Genomic DNA, 15,295 nt, shown 5'->3' with positions numbered 1-15,295 from the left:
CAGGCACACACACGGATCTCCATCCCTTTTTATTCATAAGCATAGTCAAAGCTTGAGAATGTCACAGCTGAACCCTCCAACAACCACCAGCGGATTAACACGAGTCCATTGCTCTTCAGAAGAAAAATAAAGCATCTTCTGCCTCCTGCTCCTTGGGTTCCTCCAGTCCAGAGCCCTGCTGCTGCCTGCCCGCAGGCTGGAGATACCACAGGAGGGCTGGCTGCTGGCACACGAGGACCACTGGCCCCATGGCTGGGGGGAGCAGTGGCTGTGGCTGCACACACCTCATCTCTGACACTGCACCCCACAGTTGTGCCCAGCCCTATGGCTTCCCCAGGATCCTCTCGCGCTGGGCAGACGCTGATCCACGGCTGCCCACGCAGACCGTTCAGGAAAAGGGATTTCAGACCACCGAGTGCAACAGGCAAAGAGACCGTCCACACAAGGGCTGCCCCTGTGGCTGCTGAGCAGTCTCTGGGGGGAGCTGCAGGGCACAGGGCGAGTGGCAGCGTGTCCCTGGTTGTGCCTGTGCCACCACGGCTCAGGCGCGTCCCTCGCAGCCCTGGCACAATAAGGCAACTGCTGGCACGGTGCGGCCCCGGCCCGGTGCTAGTCCGACAGCGTGATGACATCGTAGTGGATGGCCGGCTGCAGCTGCTGGATCTGCTCGGCCGCCGCCTCGGCGGTGAAGACGCCCTGTGCCTGGGCCATCGCTGCATCCGCCACTGCTGCAGGGGACGAGGGTCAGCGCTGCCTCCCACCGGGGGCAGAGCCACCGCCTACCCAGGGCTCCCCTCCATGCTCCTCACCTGTCCCCAGGAAGGAACAAAAGGCCACCCTGCCCATGTGGGGCTCCAGGAGGGAGCCCAGCTCTGCTTAACCCCGTTCCACAACTGGCAGGCAGGGACCAGTAAATATCCTCGGACAGCATGGCTGGCAGCAGAACAGTGATCGAGCCTGATCTTGCCCACCCTCCCACCAAGGAGTGCTGCATAACTTGCTGCCAACCCCAACAACAGGACTGGCACCCCTAAAGCTGGGAGGACAGGCCCTTCTGCGACAGGGCTGTGCTACTACCTGAGACAGCTGAGTGTGCTGCTGCTTCCAGCTGTGCCTGGGTGACGAGCTGCTGCTCCGGTGACACGGGCATGTACTGGATCTACACGGAAAACAGAGAATGCCTGAGGGGAAGGCTCCTCCTGGAGCTGCTCCAGCCATGGTTGCTGCACTCAGACACCAGCCCATGAGCTCCCTCTGTTTCACATATCCCTCTGCAACTGCAGGCTCAGACCCACCCTCCAGCTCCTGCCACCATGCCTGGCTCCTTACCTGTGACTCCGGGAGGAACTGGCCACCCTGCTCATACTGGATGTGGGTGATCTGACCATCCTGCACCTGGGGACAAACAGTGAGGCTGTGGTGGGGTCTGAGGGTGTCCAGGCCCCCAACAATGCTGTGGCCCAGAGTAAGCAAGAGGGAGCAGGGGGGGGCCCAGCCTCACACATGACACCCCATGAGCCCCACCCACCATGTGATGGGAGCAGACAGTCTGAAGCTCACCTGGATGTGATGTCCCTCTGGGACAACAACATACTCCTGGGGAAGCAAGTGCGGGACACCTTCCTGGGCAATAATGTACTGAACCTGCAAACATGGGAATTCAGAGCCAGGAAAAGGTCACCTCTCCCCATCCCCCATCACAACAGCTGGACCTGGTCTGTCTCCTGTGCCTGTTTCTACCACCCCAGTGCCTTCAGCTGTCCCTGTGGAGCCCTGCTCTCCCCCACTGCTGCCAGCTCTTCCCACTAGACAGTCTCCCATCCGTGGGCCATGTTCCCTCACCTGGTTGTCAGCAGTCACTAAGTGCTGTACTGTCTGTCCGTCAGCAGTCGTGATCTCCTGGATGTAGGCTGCCTCCTCCTGCAACGTCAGCAAGTTCCCAGTGTGGTCAGGGGGCTGGACCTGACCACAGCCCCCCAGAAGGCCCCCACTGTGAGAAGCAGCCACACAGGACATGAGCTGAGGCCAAGGGACCCGACTCACCTGGCTGGTGACGCTCTGCTCCTGTGCAACAAGGATGTGCTCCTGCCCCAGAGCCTGCTGCAGCCGCTCGGGAGCCAGCACGGCCTGGCCGGCCTGCAGAGCTGCTGCAACACAGAGAGGGAGCTGGTGGGGATGCTGCTGGGGACACTGCCAGGGCTACCAATGGCCTCGCTCCCCTGTGGCCACTGCCTGACACCTGCCCCAGTGAAAAGCACGAGGCAGTCTCTGGGCTCTGCTCACACAAGGTCAGAGCTAAAGAACTAGAGGCAGAACACACCCTCCGTATCAGAACCTCAACTCTGCTTCCAGCGTGAGCTGCTCCCACATGTACTGATCTACCAGGACTTGTCTGGAGGGAACACAGGCCCCCTTCATTCTGCACAGTTGCCGGTGCCCAGTCCCTTGGTCTCTGTCTCCATCACCAATCCCAACTGCAGGAGTGTCCTCTTGGTCCTTCAGCCCCACCTGACCCACAAGCTGGGTGAATCCTGCATGGGGCTCTGGATGTAGGACACCCACAGGTCAGCCCTGGTCCTGGGGACATGTCTTACTGTGTAGGGTGGCCAGGGTGTCCTCGTTGCTGTTCAGGATGATGGTCTGCTGGGCAGCAGCTGGCCCTGGCCTTTTCCCCTCTGAGCTGTGCAAACGCTGTGTGTGGAACTTGAGGTGCCCATTACGGTTGAACCTATGGAGGGACAGAGTGAGGTGGAGTGTGCCACAGGCAGCACAGGATCCTGTGCTCTCAGCAGAACACAGGTCCCATAAGTACATCCTATAACATGGCCTGTCCCCTCTCCCAGCATGCTCCCATCAGTGCCCAGGGACTGAACCCTCCTACGCAGATGTTCCTTGGAGACAAAGTTGGGACCAGCTGCAGCAGGAACCATTCCCAAGGGCACCATTCCCCTCTAATGGGCTGATCCTGGGAAAGGTTTGGGGCAGGCAGCTCTGCCAAGATTCTATCATCTCCTCTTGAGCCTTGCAGAGCTCTATGGGATCCCTCAAAGCAGGATCAGCCCAGCTCCACCACTCACCTCTGCCCACAGACCTGGCAGACAAAGGGCTTCTCATTGGTGTGGGTCAGCATGTGCCTGCGCAGGTCCTTCTTGTTCTTGGAGGCAAAGCTGCAGTGGGGGCACTTGTGTGGCCGGAGGCTGGCATGTTGAACCATGTGGCTCTGGGGCAGAAGGACAAGTGCTGGATCAGAAACCCCCGTTTCTCCAAACCCCTTGTTCCCAGGGCTGCTCTGCACCAGGAAACTTACCCGGACCTCTGGCCAGAGTGTGGCAGTGAAGGGACAGTCGGGACACTTGAAAGTGCTGGGCCCAATGTGGGCTCTCTTGTGACTCTCCATCTCCGCTCTCCCTGTGAACATTGCTGTGCAAATCTTGCATGAAAACTTTTTGGCCGTGGAAATCTTGCATGAGAGCTTCTTGGCTGTGGAAACCTTGCATGTGAGCTTCTTGGCCACGCCTTGGAGCGCAGGCCACTTGATCTTTGGGGATGCCACTTCCTGCCCCTCGGATGCTGGGGATAAAGACGAGTCCTTCTGGAGCAGACTGGTGACACACTGCACCACGGGCCACTTGATGCCGTCGGGCTCTGCCTCTTGGCCCTCCGCAGGTGAGGAAAAGGCAGCATCCCCGCTGAGGGGCTGCGAGAGAAACACCAGTCACATCTGCTCCCACTGCTGCTGGGATGGGGAGAAGGCTCAGATCCTTACCTCCATGGTCTGGAACTGGCTCGCTGGGACACTGGATGACATGATGTAGTGATTGCTATGGTCCTTCAGTGCCTCCTCTGTCACCACAGTCCCACTCACCACAACTGTGTGGGAGGTCTCCACAGGACTCTCCTCCTCACTGCTGGAGAGTACCGGGTCAGGGACAGTCTGTCTCCTCCTCTTCCTCACCACTAAAGCCTCCCAACTGGAGGCCAGCAGTGCCTCCCCCTCCCCACTCCTCCCATACAGCTGACCTGTACAGCGTAGCAGGAGCCTGGATCTCCTCGCTGATGGGTGCGATGATGCTGTACTCTGCTGTTCCACTGAAGGGGATGGTGATCTGCTGCAGCTCTGAGCCACTCAGGCTTGCTTCCCCATAAGCCTCCTGCACAAGTGTCTGCCCAGGCTCTGCCATGTGCAGCATCACCAACTTTTGCTGCTGCTCCTTAGAGTCCGCCTTTGCCTCCTCCTCCTCCTGTGCCTGCAGCTCACAGGAGCCTGGTGTTTCTCTTGGGTCATCTGGCTTCACCACTGCCACCTGTACAACACAGCAGCTCAGCCAAGGGGGCAAGGCTCTGCAAGACACCCCTGCAGCAGAACAGGGCTGGGAAACCTCCTTGTGCCAGCCCCCAGCAGGCCTGGCTCCCCTCAACTCTGCCCACCTGCAGCGAGCTGGTGGCCAGCTCCCGCTGGGTGCTCATGTTCAGCAGGAGATCCAGGGCCGTCTGTGTGGCCAGCTCTGCTGATCCAGCCACATCTGGGGGGTCAGATAGGAAGGGTCAGGCAGGAGCTCACCTACCTCCTTCCTCATCCTACCCCCTTCCCGAGTGCTCACTTACCTTGTTCATAGATGATGGTGGCCCCTTCCAGGGAACCTTGCGAGAGAACAGAGGGCTCTGCACCTGCAACAGCCTGGACCGTGTGGCAAGTGATGGGGCCAAGAGGTGCCTGTGTGAGAGAGAGTGCTGACAGCACAGTGGGCAGCGAGCTCCAGGAGGAGCTGGGACTAGGCATGGCACTCACCGGTGGGCTGGCCTCTGGCTCAGCCGGTGCCTGCACCTGGCTGTGCTGCTGCTTCAGCTCCTCGATCTGCTGCAGGGTGAAGAAGGGGCGGCGGCGGCAGGGCGGCTCCTCGGGGTGCCTCTGTGCCCACTCCTCGAAGGAGTCGGCGTGGCGGCACTGCACGTGCAGGCGCAGGTTCTTCTTGTGCTTGGTGGTGAAGTGGCAGAACTCGCAAGCAAACGGCTTCCCTCCTACAGGGCCGTGAGGGGGAGTCAGGCAGGAGGTCCCCAGGGCATGGGAGGGAGAGCAGGCAGACTCTGTCTCTGGGAGAAGGGGGGGTGCAGGGCATCGGTCAAACAGGTTCTCTCACCTGTGTGCTTGACTGCCATGTGCGAGACCAGGAAGTCCTCCCGGAAGGTGGAATACTTGCAGACGCTGCACTTGTAGGGCTTGTCATTCATGTGCGACAGCTGGTGGTTCAGCAGGACCTTCTTGTCCTCGCAGACATAGTCACAGAACTCACACTTGAACCTGCCAGGACAAAGCCACCTGTCACACCTGCTGAGGGGGAGCAGGACACGGGCTCTGCCCAGGCACACCGGGCTCCTACCTGCGGTTGGCAATGGCCTGGATGTGCGTCAGCAGGTGCATCTTGAAGGTGTAACGCTTCTTAAAGGACTTCCCGCACTGGTGAAACAAAGTGAAGCAGCACTCACCCCCTGCCCTTCCTCACCCACTGCCAGCCCCTCCCCAGGCTGTCCCCCCCTCACCTTGTCACACATGTGTGGTTTCTCTGTACTGTGTGTCTTCATGTGCTGCGTAAGCCTCTTCTGCATGGGGTAGACACGGTTGCAGACAGGGCATGGGAAGGAGTTCAGCTTTGGTGGCTGGATGGAGAGCATAAAGATGAGATCATCTGGATGAGCTCACCAGTGTCTTTACCCTCTCCCCACTGGAGGACCTGAGCTGCCTTTCCTCAAGAGATCCAGAAACAATGCCCCCAGTGAGGCACTGAGATTTTGTGATGACCCAGATGTGCCTCTTCCCATATAACAGTGCTGAGATTCAACTCAACAGAGTATTCAAACTCACCGGATCAGCTCTCTTCTTCCTGAAAAAGAAGAAAAGCCCCTTGTGTCAGCCACACCCCAAGCCCAAGCTTCCTTATACCCACCAAAACTCTCCACTTTGGAGAGTCAGGGGATGGGGCAGCCATGGCACCCTCCCAGGACAGGAAGAAGTGTCAGTGCTGTTCAGTGCCCAGGACTGTGCTGCCCTCACCTGTCCCGGCTGTGCACTGTAGAGTGCCGAATGACATCCTTCTTGTACACGCTGGTGTAATTGCACTCCTCGCACTTGTAGGGCTTGCTGCCCACATGGTTGAACATGTGCTCCTGTAAGAGGCAGACCAGGGCCATGAGAAAGCCTGTGGGTTTGAGGCAGGGCAGATGAAGCCTGTGGGTCTGAGGCAGCCTGTGGGTTTGAGGCAGGGTTTGAGGCTCACCTTGAGGGAGGACCAGCGCCGGGAGCGGTAGCTGCACTGAAGACACTTGAAGAGCTGCGGGTCGTTGGCCTCGTGCGAGTTGACGTGGAAGCGCAGGTCGTCGTGTGTGAGGAACCGCGAGCCGCAGATCCGACACAGGTAGGGCCGCATCAGGGGCTTGGGGGACTTGTAGTAGTACCTGCAGAAACAGGAGCAGGGCTCAGAGCTGCAGTGGCAAACGGGCTGGACCAGCCCTGGGCACAGGCCAGAGGGCCCAGCACACCCCTCACCTGCGCCCCATGTACTTGCGGTATTTCTTGCCCAGGAAACGGCGGGAGGGCCGCCCGCGCCGCCGGGGGATGACCTCTGCATCCTCAGCACCGGTGTGGGAGGAAGGGTCCTTGTTCTCGGAGTCAGACTGGCTGATACTGGGCTCTGCCAGGTTCTCGCCGGTCCCATTCTCCAGGCTGGAGGAACTGGCTGCTTCCGAGTTCTGCAGCTCCTGGCTTGGTGTGCTTTGGGACGTCACCAAGGGCTCCACCTCCCCTCCTGCTCCACAGAACACAGCACAGCTCCATCACATTCTCACTGCGGCTCCAGGAGCACCAGTCCCTGCTTCACCCCTGAACAGGGCTGCTGCCTCCCAGATCCCTCACCTTCTGGCATGTCCTGAGACGTATTCTCCAGACGAAGCAGCTTGCGGGGTCTCCCCGGGCGTCGACGCGGCCTCTCCTCGCTGGACGTGGCGACAGTGCAGCCATACTTGGGCAGTCGCCCCCGGGGCTCGTCCTCGGCTGGGTTATAGTCACTGTCCTCTGCAGGCAAGTGCCCCAAAACATCAGAAAAGATGATGGGAAAAGACTAAGCTATGTAAGGTGTGGGGAGGGCGAGTCCTACCTTCAGGATCATCAATAGCACCAGCATCCATAATATCATCATCTTCTTCTTCTGGGGCCTCCTCGTCCTCAGTCTTTGGAACAGCTCCCACTTTTCGTGGTCGTCCTTTTTTCAGAGCCAGAGCTGAACCCACTGCCACAGAGAACAGGGCGAAAGCTCTTTACCAGACTGTGCCAGAACAGGCCCTTATGCTCCAGCTCCTCTCGTTTTTCCCAGGAGAGAGCAGAGCCTGTCCGCAGTGAGATGAATTTCCCTGAGCCCCTGGCACACACCTGGCTGGAAGTGACGCTCTTTCATGTGGTTAATCAGTGTTTTCTTAGAGACACTCTTGTACTGACACATCTTGCACTTGAACTGCTGCACCACCACCACTTCCATCATCTCCTCCAGGGTCTCCAAGTCTGGCTGGCCCAGCTCCTCCCCACCATCTGCCTCTTGGGCTCGGTCTGGCTGTGCAGGCAGCTCCAGCACTTCCAACTGCCTGGAAGGCTCTGAAGGGCCGGGCTGGTCAAGGCACGTGGAGGTAGGTCCATCACCAACAGCCTCTATCGCCAAGCTGTTGGCTAGAGCAGAAGTGGCCATCTGGGACACCATGGGGGCACCTGAAACACCAAAACCCACTCAGCCAAGACCCTCACCTGCACCCACACAAGGGGCACAGGGCTGAACACAAGCTCAGGAACAGGAGCCCAACAGGAATGTGGTACAAGCACGGTGGCTGATACAGCTGGGACACCCACTCCAGGCCGTGCTCCAGTGGCACAAGGCTCAGAGGCACAGATGGCCACCGTGGACAGCCCGGGGAGCTCCCTCACCATCATCAGGGCCCTGCAGAATGAGGTACTGCGTGGTCTCTGCCCTTCCGTCCTCTGCGCTGGTCACGGCGATGCAGCCTGGCAGGGAGAGGAGAGCAGAGTGGTGACTGCCAGATCCAGGGGCTGGAGAGTCACTGGGGCTCCCTAGGGCTCTCCCAGCTCAGACAGAAGCCTGAAGGTGGGAGGAGGGTCTGGCTCTGGGGTGGAGCCTGGCCTGGGCTGAAGGAGCAGCTGGACAGAAGGAAGGCTGTCCAGCAACATGAGCCCCTCACCAAACCCTCGAGTCAGTGCAGCAAGGCAAGAAGAGAAAACCCTGCTGACCAGTTGGACTCAATGATCTTGGAGGTTTTTTCCAGTCTTAAAGATTCCATGTCCACACTTCCCCCACCTCCTGAGGTCTGGTGTAGTGGCTCCCTCCCCAGCCCACCAAGCCATCTCCACACGGGAGCACACACTCACTCTGGATGATGTCAGGCCCGATTGTGGACTCGATGATTTTGTCAATGGCAGAACCCAGGTCTGAGGAAGTGGATGCAGTGGAGTCTGACACAACTATGGCTCCATCGGTGACGACACTGGAGTGGACCAGGACCTGTGGGGACTCTGACACCATGATGGACTGGCTCACAGTGGAGACACTGGAGACCAAGGTGGATTGGGCAATAGAGGATGAGTCTGGCAGGTAAATCCTTGGAATGGCATCTGTGCTGGAACTGCTCTCTGAGACCTCTTCCTGGCAGATAAAAAGAGTCCAGAAGAGCTCAGGTGAGAGACCTTTGCCAGCCCAAGCCCTTGGGGCTGCCAGTTTATGCAAACGACCCAGAATATCACGGCAAGATTTCCAGAAAAGGCATCAGAGCAAATCCTTTGGTACTGACAAAAACCCGGACCTCCAGGGCTGCTCTTGCTACCAAGGGGAGCTCTGCTCCTCGGACTGACAAGCAGATGCTGGACCAGAGGTATAACAGTGCCTGCCAAGGCCGCAAAGCTCAGTCTGTCAGAAAGTCTACAGAAACCCCCAGGAACCAGAACGGCGGCTGCCCTCCCTGCCACCCCATCCTTGCCACCAGCACCTACCAAAGAGACCCCGCTGCTGTCGGAGCTCTGCCCCACGCAGGAGTCATCGGCCCGGGAGAGGAGCCCGGGCCCCGCGGCCGCATCGCTGCTGTCCGCCGACACGGCCACCGAGCTCCCGACGCCCAGCCCGCTCTCGGTGGGCTCCTCCCGCGCCGCCTGCGAGCTCGCGTCGCTGCTGCTCTCCACCGCATTTTCCTCCATGCCCGCCCTGCCGGGGGCCCGCTACGCTCGACCTGCGGGAGGACCGCCGCCGTCAGGGCCGCCGTTCGCTCCCCGCCATCCCCGTCCACCGCGGGGGTCCGGGCTGGGCGGGCCCGGGGCCCCGGAGCCGCCGCGGGCCCATTCCCGGCGGTGCGAGCACCCTCACGGGGGTCCCGGCGCCACCTGGCGCCCCCGGTCCCGTCATGCCCCGCGGCCCCACCCGGCGTTCGGCCGCCATCTTGCCGCGGGGTCCCCCCCGCCGCCTCCGCGCGCGCGCACACGGCGGGGCGGCCCCGGTGCCGCCGGGGCGGGGGAGGCGCCGCCACGCCGGGGCGAGGGGGTCCCGCCGCCGCCGCCCGCCCGCCAACCCGCGCCCTCACCCGGTCCGCCGCGGCCCCGCCGCGACCCCGCCGGAGCCGGCACCACGACGGCCGCCATGCCCCCCCGCCCTCTTGCCGCGCAGCGATATGGCGGCGCTGGCCCCGCGCCGGGACTACTTACGGCCGCCCGGCCCCTGCCCCGCCTGCATCGCACGCCGCGGCGGAGATGCACTCCGCGCCCCCGCCGCCGCCTCAGGCGCCTCCCGGGGCCGCCCGCCCCCCGCGGGAGGAGAGAGGCCTCGACGCCCCGCCGGGGACTACTTTCCCCGCGGAAGGGTCAGCGGTGGTGGGGCCCTGCGTCATGGCGTCAGGAAGCGGCGCCCGGGCCCTGAGCGTCGGCGTCGCGCCGGGTTGCGCGGGTCACGTGACGGGAAGGCGGAAGTGGCGGCGGGACCGGGCCCGGAGCGGGCGCTCGGTGCGGGCGCGCCGTTCCCTCCCCTCCCCTCCCCGTGTTTCCCGCCCGGCCCGGCCCGGCCCGGCCCGGTAGCGCGTTCCCCCTGCCGAGGTCCTTACCTTGGTTGAGCCGTGCAGCCGCGCCGCTCCAGCTCCGGGTCCATAAACCGCGGTGGGCGCTGAGACCGCCGTGCTTTGTGGGCTGGGGCCGCCCGTCCCCGGAGTGATCCTGGCCGCGCCGCGGGACCTCCGCCTCGCCCTTCCCTGCGAGGCCCGGGGCCTTGCCGCGTTCAGCCCGGGCGGCGGCCCGGCCGCAGGCTGCTGAGCGCTTTCTCCCTCGGTGTCTGGCGGGGAACGGCACCTACCGTCCATTTGTTCCTTGGTGCCAAACCTGCCTCTTTCGATGGCAGCTCTGCATCTGAACAGCAGCCACCTTCCCTTGGGCTCTCGCTCACCAACTGCTGCCCTCCGGGATGGTTTTCCCCCAGAGCAGATGGCGGCGGGCACCCGATTTGGCTGCGCTGGGGGTGCGCAGTCTGGGGGGCTGCCCTGGCCTCACCCGGGGCTCCCAGAGCACTGCCGGCCGTGGGGCATTGCTGGCACCTCCTGATGGCACAGCATACCTTGCAGGGATGCGCTCGGACCTTGCTGCTGTCCCAGCTCCCTGCAGCACCGCTGATCTGGTGCTGCTCCAGATCCTCCAGCTGAGCTCAGCTGTGCGTGGCCTGGGCTCGGCCTCTGCTCCGTGGTGATGCCTTTAGCAAAGCCTCAGGTGGCTCCTTGTTCCCGCTGATATTTTCTCATGTTGCAGTGCTCTATTGCGAATGGCTCTATCCCTGTTTTTTCCTGGAAGAAAGGCAGCTGTATCGTGCCTGTGCTGTGTCGGGGCTGGGCTGTGGTGGGCTGACCCTGGCTCTGGGTCCCTGTGGAAGAAGCGCACAGGGCAAGGGGGGTCAGGGCTCTGCATCCCACTCGATTCCAGGGCCACTCAGACCAAGCCAGGCCGCAGTGCAGGTCGGGGTGGGCAGTGCCATCGTGCCACTGGCCAGGACGGCTGGTCCCGAGCCGGTGCTGACATGGTGCCAGCTGCAGGAGGACAGACAGTGTCTCATCTGGCACAGTCTGTGAGCTGGACACGGCCTGCCAGCAATCCGAGCTGATGGGTGCTGGGCTGGAGCAGTGCTCTGCAGCACTTGGCTGTGGTGCCTCTGTGCCTCTGCTCCGGGGTGAGGCAGGCGGTGCCTGGATCCAGCCCCCGCAGCCCGGGCTCTTCCTGGGGGCTCTGCGGGTCCCTTGTGTCCTGCCCCAGGTGACAGATCCCAGAGGCACCGTGTGTCCGGCAGAGGCAGCAGAGGAGCTGCACCGCCAGCTGCTGCGTGTGCACCTTCCGGCTCTTTTTCAAGCTAATTAAATGCATCCTTGAAAGGTTTATGCCCTCATCCATCATGGGCAGACAGCAGCGGTGAGAGCCATCCCCGGGCTGGCTGGGCGAGCTCTGCTGCCGCAGCGCCGCTGCCAGTGCCTCAGGGCTGAGTCCCCACATGCGCCCGGCTGCTGCCGTCACTGTCATGTCAGAAACGCAGAGATACTGAGGGCTTGAGCTTTTTTTTCTCCCACTACTGCTTTTTAAAGCAGCCGTGTGTAGCTCAGTGGGGGAAGTGGAGTTGGGGAGGATGGGAGGGAGGTGCTCCTGTGCCCGGTGTCCCCTGTCCATAGCTCTGTCGCTCACACACAGAGCCCAGCACTGCCTGTGACTGGCTCTGGCCGGGTTTGGAATGCCCTTGTGCCCCCTCTCGGGGGGAGCTCCGTGTTTCTGCTGGGGAGGGGGAGCGGTGTCAGAGGAGCCGCTGGCAAAAGCTGCCTGCCAGGTAGAGGAAGCTGGATGGCTTTGTGTCAGACGGGCAGGTTTCCTCTTTCTGCCCTCAGTCAGCTGCTGTGTGAGACAAGTGAAGGATTTTCCCAGCTGGTGATGGCTGCAGGGCAGAACAGCCTGAGCCCAGGGGCTGCAGGGGCTCAAACAAACCCTCCTGCCGCTGGCTCGGCTGATGGAAAGTTGCGTCAAGCTTCCCTGTCACCCCGCAGAGGTGCCCCATGTCCTCTGTCTCAGTGAATTGTCCCAACCAGAGGTTTGCTGTGATGGGTAACCTGCTATTTTTAAAAATGCTGCGTGCCCCCAAGCGGAGTGAGCGGGGGATTTCCAGGGCAGGCAGAGCACGGCTCCCGTTCTGCAGGCACAGCTCCTTGCTGATAATTCTCTGCTGTTGTGCCTCCGAGCCTGGAATCACTTCGGAGCCAAAGAAAACACAAAGAAATCTCAGCGAGAGGCTTAAAGAGAATCCAAAAATGGCTGCAACACGTGTTGGATGTGTGTCCAAATACCTTAGCGGGGGGAGCAGGAGGTTAAAGGCCTTTTGGGAACGGGCTGAGGAGACAACGCAGCGCTTGTGCCTGGAGGACAAAGCTCAGGCGGAGTGTGAGGCTGGTTTTATCAGGCTGCTTGATGGGCTGCTCTGACAGGCTGTCCCAGCCCGGGGAGGTTTCCCAGCTCTGTGCTCTTCAGCCTGGATGCAGCTGGGAAGGAGCTGCCATCAGACAAGCTGCCGTCGAGGCAGGGTGAGCACACAATGGTGGGTCACCCCTCCAGGGGGCTGTCCTTGCTGGTGCCCCCTCCCCAGTACAGTTTGCTGAGCTCCCACAATGGCTCTTCCATGAGCTCATGGCCTCAGTTACTGTCCCAAAATAGGAGATGGTTGTGCTGAGCACGGTGCCCAAGGCAGAGCCTCAGCTTCCCCCCCCTGCAACCCGAACCCCGGACTTCCACTGCCGGTGATTTTGTCATCCGCGCTGTTTGTTCCTCCTTGTTTTCTTTTTTCTTCTCAAAGAAAACATTGTTGCGATGTTTGTGTAGCTGCAGGGCATGAATCCACATCAAGGCTTGTATTTATATCCCACCTGGGAAGGGCAGTTGCATCAGCACATTTTGTAAAACGTTGAGCAAAGCAGCCCTTGCTGCAGGAAATGGTTTTTCTTCACACCAGATTGCCTCACGGTTCTGTGCCTTCCCAGCAATGCTGGCTCCTGGAGAAGGCTCCTGGGGGATCACTCCATGCCAGGGTGGCCGTGAGAGCTGGCATAGCTTCCTGCTAGGCACTGCCTCGGCCACTCTGCCCCGTGCCAGGGTGGCGCTTCTGTGGCGAGCAGCCTCCCCCTGTGCTGGCTGTTCTGCTGGGATCCCCGTTTCCCCGAGCGCTGGTGTGAGTGGGAGTGCCCTAGGATAATACCTGTGCTCTGTGGCCACCAAAGCTGCAGTGAACCCGTGGCCTCAGCCATAATGCCACCCTTGGGCTCAGGCAGGGCACTCCTGGGGCAGGCAGGAGCCACTCCCAGCGGAGGAGCACATCGAAGTAGATGGTGAGACCACTCAAAACCTCACACAGTCCCCTTGGCAGGAGGCAGCTCTCTGGCCCTGGAGGTGCTGCTGGTGGCTGTGCCTTGGGCATGGAAGGGCTCTCCTGGTGTGTCCTGGTGCCTCTTGTGCCATCAGTGCCTGCCCTGACCCCAAGACAGAGCGACGGTGGCGCCGAGCCATGCATTCCTTCTCTGATGTGTCTTCTCCCACACCCAGTGCCATAGGTCTTGTCCCACATAGGTCAGTGCCATGGCTGCCATTCCTGGAAGTTTTTGGGACTATCAACAGCCTTTCCAGGATGTGCTTGGAGCTGCTGGATGCAAACAGCTGGCTGCCTTGCGCCTGCCAGAACTGCTACTGCTGAGTGTTTTTTTTCCCCTTCTGGAGGGATCCTGTGGCTTCCTTCCCAGACCCTGAGACCTTGGAGGCACAGTCCAAGGCCACCAGTTTCCACCCTCTCCCGTGCTGCTGATTCATCACTGCTGGTTAGTTAAAAAATGGTAATCAGCAAATTACTGAAATATAAGTAAAATAAACAAGGTGGGCAGAGAACTGTGTATGCAGCAGGGCCCCAAAGGCCTCGGGTGTGCAGTGTGCTGGGCTCTGTCTGTCCCCTGCACTCCTCCCCAGCACAGGGCCTGTGCCTGGATGAGCACTCCCGGAGCAGGGGATCAGTACCTGGCGCTGCCATGGCATTCCTGACCCTGCCAGTCCCGCGTGCCTGCCCAGGCTGGTCTGCAAGGCTGCTCTGCTCAGTGCCCCTTGCTCCAGCCCCTCAAATGAAAGGAGTTGCTACATGCCGGGGCAGAGCAGGCAGACTGTGGGGCTGCTCCCCACCCCGTGGGGGCATGGCAGCTCCCACAGGTCCTCTGGCTCTTGCCTGGGTGCTCTCCAGCCCTCGTCCTCCCCAGGCAGCACGGCAGCTCTGTCCACCCCGATGTTCCTTCAGCCCAGGGTGTGCCTTCCTCCACTCACACGATGCCCGGTTTTGAAAGGTCACAGGTCGTGTGGCCGGGGCAGCTCCCGGCAGGCAGCCAGGCTGTGTGCCATTCCTGGGCTGCCTGGGCTTTGTCCATATGCCTGTGTTGACAACTGAGCTGCTCTGAGTTAATTTGGCAGCAAGCGGTGGAACAGTTGTCAAATGTTTTACTGCAATCCGAACGTGTTGCATCTACCGCCCTTCCTTCTGCTTTGCGCAGTTTACAATTAAATACCACCAGTTTTGCCCATATTCCACCTTCCACAAACCCCCGCTCCTTATTCCCAAGCCGCTCCGTTGCCGACAGCCGCGGATTCCTGGCAGCACATTGTCCCCTTGCCTACAGCCAGGTTCCCTGTCATTGTCACAATTGCTGCTCTCCCTGTTTTGGCAGGCAGCTGCCATGCCCGTGTCACCGCTGGGAGCAAAGCGCTGCCCGCCCATGCTGTGCCGTGGTGCTGACGGCTCACCGCGTCAGCTGTGCCCCCCGGAGCTGGCAGCCACCCAGCTCTGTCCTGCCCTGCTCCCCTCCCACCTCCTGCCTCACTCCTGTGAAGGAGACGCTTCCATGGAGCTGATCCAGCAGGCCACCCAAGAGGGGATGCTGAAGGGATGCTGGCCATGAGGCTGCCCGTGGATACCCCTTCTCAAATGCTCCTGGACCCTGTGCCCCTCTCACCTGCTTGAATACCCCGTGTTCTTGCTCCCATCAGGTGGGAAACCTTGGGAGAAGAAAGGTTGGTCAAAGTTGGAGTCAGAAGCTGAGGCAGGAGGAGGGTCAGGAGATGGGATGGAGTTTGGAGTTAGGAAGTCCTGAAGCACAGGAACCCTGCAATGTTTGGAGCAGGCTGCTGGCGGCCTGGGTGTGAGGTGTGCCGGGTGCCAGCTTCCAG

At 61.1% G+C, this 15,295-nt stretch overlaps 1 protein-coding gene across 11 annotated transcripts; it reads right to left on the bottom strand.

Moving 5' to 3' along the window:
• Positions 1–10: 10 nt before the first annotated feature.
• ZNF335 (zinc finger protein 335) lies at positions 11–9,962 on the bottom strand. Of its 11 annotated transcripts, none has more exons than XM_038159283.1 (28): positions 9,622–9,734; positions 9,041–9,273; positions 8,423–8,696; positions 7,964–8,041; positions 7,421–7,750; positions 7,149–7,280; positions 6,908–7,066; positions 6,542–6,800; positions 6,273–6,450; positions 6,050–6,162; positions 5,861–5,879; positions 5,539–5,655; positions 5,379–5,455; positions 5,139–5,299; positions 4,790–5,019; positions 4,606–4,714; positions 4,429–4,523; positions 4,021–4,304; positions 3,767–3,908; positions 3,308–3,697; positions 3,078–3,220; positions 2,595–2,728; positions 2,044–2,147; positions 1,843–1,920; positions 1,561–1,644; positions 1,330–1,395; positions 1,078–1,159; positions 11–725 (listed from the first exon to the last, which is right to left on the bottom strand). In XM_038159283.1, exons 2-28 carry the CDS (start codon positions 9,239–9,241, stop codon positions 610–612), a joined length of 4,155 nt encoding a protein of 1,384 aa, XP_038015211.1. In that variant the 5' UTR covers positions 9,242–9,273; positions 9,622–9,734; the 3' UTR covers positions 11–609. The 11 variants fall into 11 exon arrangements, with proteins under 11 accessions (XP_038015211.1, XP_038015212.1, XP_038015206.1 ...); XM_038159284.1 differs by having other exon boundaries at positions 11–728; positions 2,044–2,144; XM_038159280.1 differs by lacking the exon at positions 9,622–9,734 and adding an exon at positions 9,743–9,962 and having other exon boundaries at positions 610–728.
• Positions 9,963–15,295: the final 5,333 nt, after the last annotated feature.

The sequence above is a fragment of the Motacilla alba genome, chromosome 20 (assembly GCF_015832195.1).
Source record: "Motacilla alba alba isolate MOTALB_02 chromosome 20, Motacilla_alba_V1.0_pri, whole genome shotgun sequence".
Classification (NCBI taxonomy): Eukaryota; Metazoa; Chordata; class Aves; order Passeriformes; family Motacillidae; genus Motacilla; species Motacilla alba.
The sequence above is the reverse complement of the archived record's forward strand: the minus strand, read 5'-3'. Positions and strand labels throughout refer to the sequence as shown.

Bases quoted from the DNA above. Each gene is read 5' to 3' on its own strand.
- ZNF335 (XM_038159280.1), bottom strand. From the start codon at position 9,241: ATGGAGGAAAATGCGGTGGAGAGCAGCAGCGACGCGAGCTCGCAGGCG. The intron at 8,042-8,422 runs GTGAGTGTGTGC...TCTCCCTGCCAG, and splicing joins CGGGCCTGACATCATCCAGA to GCTGCATCGCCGTGACCAGC. The intron at 5,020-5,138 runs GTGAGAGAACCT...ACGGCCCTGTAG, and splicing joins CATGGCAGTCAAGCACACAG to GAGGGAAGCCGTTTGCTTGC.